This window comes from Diachasma alloeum, unplaced genomic scaffold (assembly GCF_001412515.2).
Source record: "Diachasma alloeum isolate Michigan unplaced genomic scaffold, Dall2.0 Dall_scaffold_00314, whole genome shotgun sequence".
Taxonomy (NCBI): Eukaryota; Metazoa; Arthropoda; class Insecta; order Hymenoptera; family Braconidae; genus Diachasma; species Diachasma alloeum.
The window spans coordinates 8,889-19,942 of NW_021680453.1; the positions used below are offsets into that span (position 1 = coordinate 8,889).

The 11,054-nt window shown below is 36.8% G+C and overlaps 1 protein-coding gene across 4 annotated transcripts in view; it reads right to left on the minus strand.

The window, feature by feature from the left end:
- Positions 1 to 4,787: 4,787 nt before the first annotated feature.
- The window catches only part of LOC107039975 (ubiquitin-conjugating enzyme E2 variant 2), a 42,681-nt gene continuing 36,414 nt past the window's right edge, over positions 4,788 to 11,054 (minus strand). For all 4 annotated transcript variants that reach the window (XM_015259860.1, XM_015259859.2, XM_015259857.2 and 1 more), the window contains exon 4: positions 4,788 to 6,189. In XM_015259860.1, coding sequence (XP_015115346.1) covers positions 6,049 to 6,189 — 141 coding nt within the window. In that variant the 3' untranslated portion in view covers positions 4,788 to 6,048. The remainder of the gene's footprint in view (positions 6,190 to 11,054) is intronic.

The window sequence follows — 11,054 nt, forward strand, 5'->3', positions numbered from 1 at the left end:
AGATTAAGGGATGAAAAAAGGGCAGTTCGACGGAGAATTACATTCTTCCTTAATTAACCCTATTTCATTCGTTAATCTTTGTAACAAAAAAATGAAAATNTTCCTAATTGAGATTAAGGGATGAAAAACGGACAGTTCGACGGAGAATTAAATTCCCCATCAATTAACCCTCTTTCATCCCTTAATCTCTGTAACAAAAAAATATAAACTGCCATGAAAGTCATGGGCCAGTGAGAAAAATAATAGTTTCGCGGCGCACAGTGACTCCCGGTAATTAAAAATTCACCTCTCCCCTCCTAATTGAGATTAAGGGATGAAAAAAGGGCAGTTCGACGGAGAATTAAATTCCCCATCAATTAACCCTCTTTCATCCCTTAATCTCTGTAACAAAAAAATAAAAACTGCCATGAAAGTCATGGGCCAGTGAGAAAAATAATAGTTTCGCGGCGCACAGTGACTCCCGGTAATTAAAAATTCACCTCTCCCCTCCTAATTGAGATTAAGGGATGAAAAAAGGGCAGTTCGACGGAGAATTAAATTCCCCATCAATTAACCCTCTTTCATCCCTTAATCTCTGTAACAAAAAAATATAAACTGCCATGAAACTCAGGGGCCAGTAAGAAAAATAATTCTTTCGCAGCGCACACTGACTTTTCACCATTCGCCCGGTAATTAAAACAAATCGTAAAGACCTGAAAGGGTATACGAGAAGAAAAAAATTGGAAATTTAACAATAAAAACTGCCATCGAACTCATGGGTCAGTAAGAAAAATCATTGTTCCGCGGCGCACGGTGACTTTTCACCATTCGCCCGCAAAATTCACTTCTCCCCTCCTAATTGAGATTAAGGGATGAAAAAAAGCCAGTTCGACTGAGAATTAAATTCCTCATCAACTGCCCTTTTTTCATCCCTTAATCTCAATTAGGAGGGGAGAGGTGAATTTTTAATTCGCGGGCGAATGGTGAAAAGTCAGTGTGCGCCGCGAAAGAATTATTTTTCTTACTGGCCCCTGAGTTTCATGGCAGTTTATATTTTTTTGTTACAGAGATTAAGGGATGAAAGAGGGATTATTGGTGGGGAATTTAATTCTCCGTCGAACTGCCGTTTTTTCATCCCTTAATCTCAATTAGGAGGGGAGAGGTAAATTTTTAATTACCGGGAGTCACTGTGCGCCGCGAAACTATTATTTTTCTCACTGGCCCATGACTTTCATGGCAGTTTTTATTTTTTTGTTACAGAGATTAAGGGATGAAAGAGGGTTAATTGATGGGGAATTTAATTCTCCGTCGAACTGCCATTTTTTCATCCCTTAATCTCAATTAGGAGGGGAGAGGTGAATTTTTAATTCGCGGGCGAATGGTGAAAAGTCAGTGTGCGCCGCGAAAGAATTATTTTTCTTACTGGCCCCTGAGTTTCATGGCAGTTTATATTTTTTTGTTACAGAGATTAAGGGATGAAAGAGGGTTAATTGATGAAGAATTTAATTCTCCGTCGAACTGCCCTTTTTTCATCCCTTAATCTCAATTAGGAAGGGAGAGGTGAATTTTTAATTACGGGGAGTCTCTGTGCGCCGCAAAACAATTATTTTTCTTACTGCGCTGTTATTTCCATGACAGTTTCTTCCATTTTTCACAGAGATTAAGGGATGAAAGAGGGTCAGTTAGTGGGGAATTTAATTCTCCATCGAACTACTCTTTTTTCATCCCTCAATCTCAAACAGGAGGGGAGAAGTGAATTTTTAATTCGCGAGCGAATGGTGAAAAGTCACTGTGCGCCGAGAACTAAATAATTTTTCTCACTGGCCCATGACTTTGTCGTAGTTTGTATTTTTTTGTTACAGAGATTAAGGGATGCAACGGGGATCGATTGATAGGGAATTTAATTCTCCGTCACACCCTCTGTGTTTCACTCCTTAATATTAATTAGCCGGCAAATGAATCACCTGAAAAACATTAAGAACTTGTTGATGACGAGGAGGACATAAATTCCCCTCCGAAACTATCCCTGTGACAGCGGGACTGCTACTGCCGAGTTACCCGCACAGGCAGTACGCCCAGCCGTCATATTCGACCGTGGCGGCATCCCTCCGTTGGGGTCGAACTACTTTTGGCTTGGGGTCAGTCCAACCCCGAGATCTGAGCCTCTACTTTCGTCAATCCTCTTTGGTCAAACCCCCCGATCCGGGCCTCTATACTCAGGTCTATCCTCTGATATTTTCCATTAAAACCCTTTCTGTTGAAACCAATCAACTACAAGATCGTAGCACAATTTTTAATCATTTCTTAATTAGTTAGTTGATCTGATGCTGCTTCAAAAAATTTAATTATGCCCTTTAGGTAATTCCATGGAGACTCTAGTGAAATACTATTGAAGAGAAAGATGCCATTTTTCTTTGATTGGTTTCCCCTTAAAAATCGATAGCTAGTTCAAGTAAATGTTATAGATATATTCGTCAAAATATTGTATTAAAAAAAGTAACATATGCTTTTTTTATTCCACCGATATTTCTATTCCGTTGATATTTCATCTATAAAAACTCCCGACCACGAATTTGCTAAGTTTCTTTCCACTGTATTTTTTCTTCTCTGACTTTCCTTCTTTTCAAAAATGTAAAAACCATCAACAGATCTACAGTGATAGAAAAATCAAAAGCCATCACTTTCTATCATATTATAAAAATTATGAAAAGATCTAAATCCAAAGAATAGAATTCTGTGACTGAAAATACCAAAGAATTCCTCCGAGTTATAATCACCAATACATGCCTTCAGAATAGAAATGATGATGTCGAATCGAATGGTGAATTCAATCTTTGTGTCAGAATCTTATTAGTAGGGAAATTACTAGCCAATCAACCCAAAGAGGGAAAGTGCCGTTGCTTATCCGATGCCTAAAATCAGATAGATCGTATTCCGATATGGACGCTTATTTTATAAAAAAAATTGTTTTTCAGAATAATGAAAGAGTGCCTCAATGACATGGATTGGAATATACTAGGGATATGCTTCTAGATCAATTGAAATTTTATATTTCTTGAAGTTCATATATTCTCACCGCAGAGGTATTGGAAAGAAATAAAGCAAACTGGGTGAAATGAGATGCAGGTTCAATGAATGATTTCGAACTGGACGAAGCCAGGATCGGCTGCTGGGGGTCGAAAACTATGGTAGCGATTGAGAATTCCGGAATATTACGAGAGATTAATTGATTTTTACCACCAAAAAGCTAAAAGTGGACTACCTTTGACCACCTTCGAACCACCAAGCGATTGCAATAATCCAAATTTGCATTCCCCCCTACCGCCCGCTAGCTATAAGTAGCTCTTTAAACCTTATTGTTATTCTACTCTTGTAAATGGTTTTTTCGCCTCCCTCTCCCGCACTTTTTTAAAGCCTTATGATTGTTTGACTCTTCTTAGCACTTCGCCCGTCTCCCGGTATTTTCTGACGTTGTGCTTCTTCGTTTGACCCTTGAGATACTTTGACTCTCAGTTCAAAGTCTCACTTGTCGCAACACCAAAAATAAAGACAGAAAAATTTGGAAACTTCCCCAATTTGTCAACAGAAGAAGGAAAAACTGATTGTGAGAAAAAGTTGGGGAACGACCTCAAACAAAAGATTGAAATCATCTTTTTGAGTTTTATATATCACAATACCTGGATATATAGAAACGATAGAAACCGACATTTTTTTCGAAGAGTGGAGAAAATTTCTTACAAAGTCTATGTTTGAATATTTCTTTTGGCGTCAATAGAGGTTCGTAATTAGAATTGAAAGAAAAAATTTTCAGAAAGTAGAAAAAACAATCCTCGATATTGAGTCAATGATTGAGTTGGAGAGCTCCCGTTATGCTCATTGTTTTTATTTTGCACTGGACTTTCCGATGGAGAATACAGGAAACGTTTTAAAATTTCAACGGCAATTCTTCGTATACAAAATAGGGAACTTGCATGAAGCTCAATTCTTTCTAATTCCCCTGTTCACACACTTCTCGTAACCTATGGATAGCTAAACAGTGAAAATTATGGAGAAATATTGTCTAGATGTCTTATGATAATGAATTGAAAATCAGTCGTTTTTGGGGCCAATTTTTCAATCATGACGTCATGAAGATAGGTAACACTTCATTGGTCGAAAAAGAAGAGAGTGGGGAGCTGTTGTCCTTCATTGGCCGAGGCACACCTCAAGATTGGGTTAGGTCGGCTCGAGCCATTCTGTGATTGATCCAGCCCTCGACCGTCTGTGTGACGTCATTAGCGATTTCAAAGTTGGGGATAAAGTAAGTCGGCCCATGGTAACGCAGATAGGGAAGGGAACAAAATGTAAAAACCCGAGAGGGTATACATATGGAACCAAAAATATACACCCGTTCATAGAAAGTTCTCAAGATATTTCCGTTTTTTCATAAAAAAAATTTGTAATCCCTCTAGTTTGTGCAAAAATCGAGATATCAACTTGAAATTTGAATTTCACGCACATATTGCACGCACATTGGACGTATAGGCTTTCCCGTAGAAATTTCTCCATTCGGAAGAAAAAATTGCACAATATAAGTCGGAGATGAAAAATGTTATGAGATGAATTCCATCGGATATGCATGCGAACGGGGGAAAAGTGAGTAGGCAATTCACCAGCCACGTGATTGGCTCGGTAAGGAGTATTCTTATGAAAAATTATCAAAGACATTCCTAAAAGAAAAATCTATTGATATTCTGTCCTAACTCGACTCATTACCAAAACAATTAATCAGCAAAGTGGACCATGAAATTATTTTTCGAAACACCAGGTGAAAGAGCAGTTCCTTTTATTTATTCTTCTCCATATTTTTTCTATTAAATTTGCGAAGCCAACACTTTAGTGATAATGAAAGAAACAAAAATATCAGCAAATTATTAGCGACATTCTCGAAAAGACATTCTCTCATCGATCCTTTGGTCTTAGTGTAATCTCATTTATCACTATCACTTGAAAATGTTTCTTTATTGATTAATTATTAATTTGGTATAGCCTAGGGATACCTTTATTATTGCATTAATAATTGCTTTTTTCTCATCAAGTTTATCTTTTTTTTTGCTAGTAAAACATAAGTGAACGTATTTCATCGGAATTATTAAAAAAATCCTCCATCTGGCTTTTTATCTTAAGTAATTCACAAGTTCATTCTTCTCTTCCATTACATTAACATAGTTGGAAAGCTACGTCCTGTTACGAGTGGAGTTATTCTCGGTGATTTAAGGCATGACTTTGCTATCGTAACGGTCGCGTTGAATGCACGTGTTGAAGGCCTCGACCGCACGACATCCCAAATCCCTCAATCATTCATTATTAATTTCAATGTGGATCAAAAGAAAACTTTCTATCTAGATCTTTAGCCTTTCCACAGTAGTTTAAAATGTTCCTCCAGCATTTAGGAGTGAGAAAGTGCATAAAGGGTCGAGATATCGAGGTTGATGGAGCAGCGAAACCGTGAGAAAGAAAGCAATAATTCAATATTTCACGTAAAAATTGAGTGAATTTTCACCTCATGACTTAATTAATCTTTAATTATTTTCAATTCGGATAATTTTTGAAAAGCACAAGACGTTTTTACTAATTACGATGTTATTTATTAAATTCTTGTTATATCGCGTTCCCATTCCACTCAATTTCAATTCTTTTTTTTTTCTCTGACAATTATCTGAAAATTATTAATTTCGTTTTTATTCTCTCGTTAAGTTTGAAAATACGATTTTGGACCACCTTTGCCAAAATGAAAGGTGTCGATGGAGTTATATATCTATATATATTTCAACTGTATCTGTTGTACATGAGTGTGTGTGTGGTATGTGCTAGATTGATAATTAATATTTCCTCATGATTTAATCATTCCTCTACCCTTAACTTGACGTTTTTTTTCATTCCTTATAAATTCCACTCAGGGTTAGAGACATGGGCACCAATGAGTTAAAAATCAAACAATATGTGTCATTCTTTTAATCATTTGGTAACTAGATGTTGTCTCATGCCACTGCAATAAGGAAGATGCGAAGAATTATGGTTGTTGTTAGGCTAAAAGGTACTACCCTCTGGTGGCTGGGACAGTTTCATGTTTTCTTTGAGTGTCATTAAACGGCGTAACTCTTGAAGAACTGTCTTGATTGTGTACTCGCGTTGCCACTTTGCCAGTACTGGTACACTGCGATTGTCCACCTAAATTGATTGGAGAAATTGATTATTGAAAATAATTGGTTAAGGTATTTGATGGGATATCAATTTTTCTCATTATGGCGCCATTGCTCTAAGCCCTGTTAAGAAAGCAAATAAATCCTAATAAAGGGTAAAATTTATCCTCGGGTTAAATTATATCTTAGCTATAATTTTGAATATTTAACGTGAAGAATAATTTTTCATTCATCCTGTAGTCTGATTTGTATCAACACTGATTTAATTCTGGGATTCATTTTTTTTTCTTCTTGGGATAAAATTTAGATACTCTCCCAGGTAAAATAATCTATCGAACTTCCAAATTTATATTCTTTCTTAACTGGGAAATTTAGGCTCGGTTATACCAAGCCCAGTTAAGAAAATCCTCAATTAAGCATCGGAATGAATAAAAATAATCTACCGATCAATTTTGATCAAAAGTTCATCGAAATTATTTCACCAAAACACGAAGTGTATCGATGTATCATCACTATTTGCCAATAATACCACTAATTATGAAGTATTTATTCGATATTCACGATCGAATGACTGAATAAAATCACTCTACGATGAATTCCTAAAATTGTCTAAATGTGGAATACATTTATTCCAGACATAAACTCATTCAGACAATTTATTTGGCTAGCAGGGCTTGGTGCAACCAGTCCTGATATTTTCTTCTAAACCAATTCATTATCAAGAAAATTTCACAATAAGAGCCAAATTTATTATGTTGATTAGGTAGATTATTTCGGTAATGAGTGGCTTTGTGAAAAAAAGTTACAAGATATTTTCGTAGAGGATTTCCTTGTCTAAATAAAATTTCTTCTTACGAAAAATGTCTTTTGACACTTGTCTGCAAAATCGGCTCCGGTACGTTTGGTCCAAAATCTTTTGGTCCCATCTCTTTTTGTCCAACGTCAGTTCGTCCAATGAAGTTTTTGGTCCAATTTTATTTCGTTCAATCATTCTTTAGTCCAATATTTTCTTTGTCCAATGTAATTTTGGTCCAAAAAAATGTAGATTATTTTGGGAAATGGGAAATTATGTAGAGATTTTTTTTCAACATTTCAAGTAATTGAAACAATTTTTTCAAGGCCTCTTCTCCATTTTTTCTTTTTTTCGAGTATCTGAGGGTGTGCAAAAATCCACGCACTGTTAGTTTATCTCGATCTTTGTTTGATGGAACAATTATTCCGTATTCTTCCTCATTCGTATCCATCGCGAGCTGTCCATAAAAATTCAATTGTTTTTTATAGTTTTATTTCATTCTCCTTCGATCTCTAGACACTAGGTTTTTCGTTTATTTATTGCGCGAATTTGAATTTCGATCTGTCTTCGATGGCAGTTCTAAAGGCACTGTTGTACTGGGTTTGTACGTTGCTCGCGTGTACGTGAATCTGGTTTGGCGTCGTTATCAATGGGTAATTGGTTTTGAGTTTCTTGGGTTTGTGTTTGTATTTACCTGTGTTTATGGTGTATTTAAGCCCTTTAGTCTGGGCCAAATTGGACGTATTACTCATTGGACGAAATGATTTTTAGACCTAGTGATTTTTGGACGAAGTGATTTTGGACGAAATGTCATTGAAAGAATTGTTTTTGGACTAAATGACCCCGATCCTGCAAAATCACTTATTATCGTATGTAATACCACAAGTGCTTCAAAATTATGAGGTATTTCCCGATAGGTTCGTTTGAATGCAGGGAACCTTGAGGAAAATACCTGATTAATTTTGAAGCTCGAGTGGTATTCGGAAAAGAATTTTTTCATCCAAATTTCGACAAGAGAATTGCACTATGAGATAAAATCCATTTGTCTATTTTTCTATGTTTTTGAGACCGTTCAATTTCCACGTTTTACGGACTGTTATGCCTTTTAATCGGGACGTTTCGTTTGTTAGAAGGTAGATAATATAGAAAAAACTGGCTGTTATCTCTCTTGATTAGGATTTTTCTTTAATAGAGGGAATTGGTTGTAAAGGTTATAAAATTAGGGGTCGGTTGCACCAAGCCCTGTTATCCAAATAAACCGCAGGGTAAAATTTACCCTCGGGGTCAATTATGTCGGAAGGGCCATCATTTTTCAATATTTGACCCGAAGAATAATTTTTTATTTATCCTATAGCCTCGTTTGAATTAACACTGATTTAACCTTGGGATTAAATTTTATTTTTTGTTCCTGGGATAAATTTGAGATACTCTCCCGGGTAAAATAATGTATCGAACATCCAAATATATTTTTTTTCTTATCTGACGTTTTCGTTACCCGGAGCTGGTGCAACCGGGGTTAAATATAGAAAAAAAATTGGCTGTTATCTCTCTTCATTAGGATTTTTTTTCTTTAAGGATAATCGGGCGAGCCCGGAGGGGTAGAAAAAAAGCAGCCATTTTTTTCTTTTTTTTTACGTATTCTTTAAATGATGGAAAAAGCGTGCGCAAAGTTTCAGACTGCAGGGGAGCATCGTTAATTTTTATGAATTTTTGAAAAAGTGGTCATTTAACCCGTAATCTTATGGAAATCACCAAAAAAACTGCAAAACCCAAGGAAAAAATGCAGCCAAAGTCATGAAACTTTAGACACATTTAGAACATGTGATCAATGATTTTTTGAGTGAAAAAGATTGTCGCCTAGGAGCATTGTTTAATAATAATAGCGAAAAAAGTACTGAAAAATGAAATTTCTGCGCACGCAGCCCAAAAGAGCAGCAACCTCCCAAGTACCGATCGGGTGGGGGGTAGCGCGGTTAATTTAAACGTCTCTTGAGAAAGAGCGATGAAGCGTTGTGATTGGAGCTCCCTCGAGTCAGCGGTACCAGCTCCTGGTGAAAAAAAAAACTACCGACGCTGTTGCTACTTTTTGGCATGGATTAATATTTTTGCATTTATTAAAAAAAAAAACAATCTGAAAAATATTCAATGCGTGGAACAGATACAAATAAATTTGATTAGCTCCAAAAATAATTTTTAACCAGAGATACTCCCTAATGGTGCCTGAATTTTGAATCCGAATGGGAAAAATTTTTTTGTTCAGCGATTGGTTTTCTGCAGGAAAACAATAGAAACCTCTCCGCCTCACCTCCTACATTATTTCCTCCTCGCCCGATTATCCTTAAAAGTGGAAGTCGATTGTAAGGATTATAAAATTAGAAAGTCACTTTTTGAGCTGTCAAAAAAATGCATCTGTCAGTTCTAACGAGGGGCTTACTCAACCAGGAAATCTTTTGTATATAGTCCCGCAACTACTATTTTTCCTTGAAGGGTATTGAAGAGGGTGCTTTTTGAAGTGTAAAGTTCCTCCTCCATTTTTGGATCAGACCATTCTAAAATTTTTAATTTTTTAAAATAATTTTGGCCGACTTTTTTTTCATAGTCCGTTACTACTTATTTCAGGGCCGCAACAAAACTTTTTGGAAATAGTTAAATTTTTTTTTTCTCTCCATTTTTGTTACTTTTTTGGCGTAGTTCATTTTCCCACATTCCCCCTCGGCCCCTCGCGGCCCAATTCCTTTCAGGGAAAATAAATAAAGAGAATATTAAATTGAAATATTGAATTTTTTTTTTTGTAGGGGGAGGGGAGTCCAAATACCATTCGTCAAGCCTGTCATTTACCAATCCAATTAATGTTAAACCCACTTCCCTTCTCTCCTCCGCGCATAATTACTCGAAAATTGTCAAACATTCTTGGAAAATCTTGGAAAAATTGTCATTTCGGACATTTACAATGATGGCAACAGAGATTTTTTTTTGAATATAGCATCAGCAGTGCCACTCCATGATTTGGTATGCTTTTGCAATTCCTCGGCGCATGCGTCTGATGTCAGTGACCTAAAAACAACTAAATCCCCATCAATTCCTCAAACCGAAAGGAAAAATCGATATTTTACAGATGCAAAATTACGTAATCGCAAATTACTCTGAGATAAATCATTCGCATCCCCAGCCCATGATTTGTTGTGATTTAGGAATTCCTTGGCGCATGCGCTTGGAGTCAATGGCACAGATAGCCCTAAATTTTCCAAAAACGATGGAAAAATGAATATTACTTGGACTAAAAATGACGCCACCGAAGAACACTCTAGAATATATCATCTACACAACCAACCCATAATTCGGTATGATTTCGGAAAACCTCGGCGCATGCGCCTGATGTCAGTGGCCTTGTGAAACCAAAAAATTCCTCCAGGACAATGGAAAAACAGATATTCCAGGAGATCACATTAAGTCATCTCAAATGCGCTTGAGATACATCGTCCACACACCTAGCCAATGATTTTGTTTAATTTCGGGATTCCGCCACAACTTATTCGCCCAATGGCGTCCATTTACGTGCAGTCAAATCAGAAATTCATCATTCAATTTCTGGGAAATCAAGAAAAAGGCGTGAATGATCGACATGAGAGCTTCCGGAATTCCTCTCGCGTTTCCCAGAGCTTCTTCATATCATTAGGGATGTGTGATTGCAAGGATTATGGCCAAGCGGCCAGACTTAGTCACCCAATGGCATGAGTTCTCGTGCAGTCAAATCAGAAATTCATCATTAAATTTCTGGAAAATAAAGAAAAGCACGTGAATGACCGACATGAGAGCTTCCGGAATTCCTCTCGCGTTTCCCAGAGATTCTTCATATCACTAGGGATGTGTGATTGCAGGGATTAAACTTGCCCAGAGTTATTCACCCAATGGCATGAGTTCTCGTGCAGTCGAAACATAAATTCATCACGAGAATTCTAGAAAATAAAGGAAAACGCGTGAATGACCGACATGAAAGCGTCCGAAAGTCCTCTCGCGTTCCCCAGAGCTTCTCCATATCACTAGGGATGTGTGATTACAGGGATTAAACTTGGCCAGACTTATTCACCCAATTGCATAAG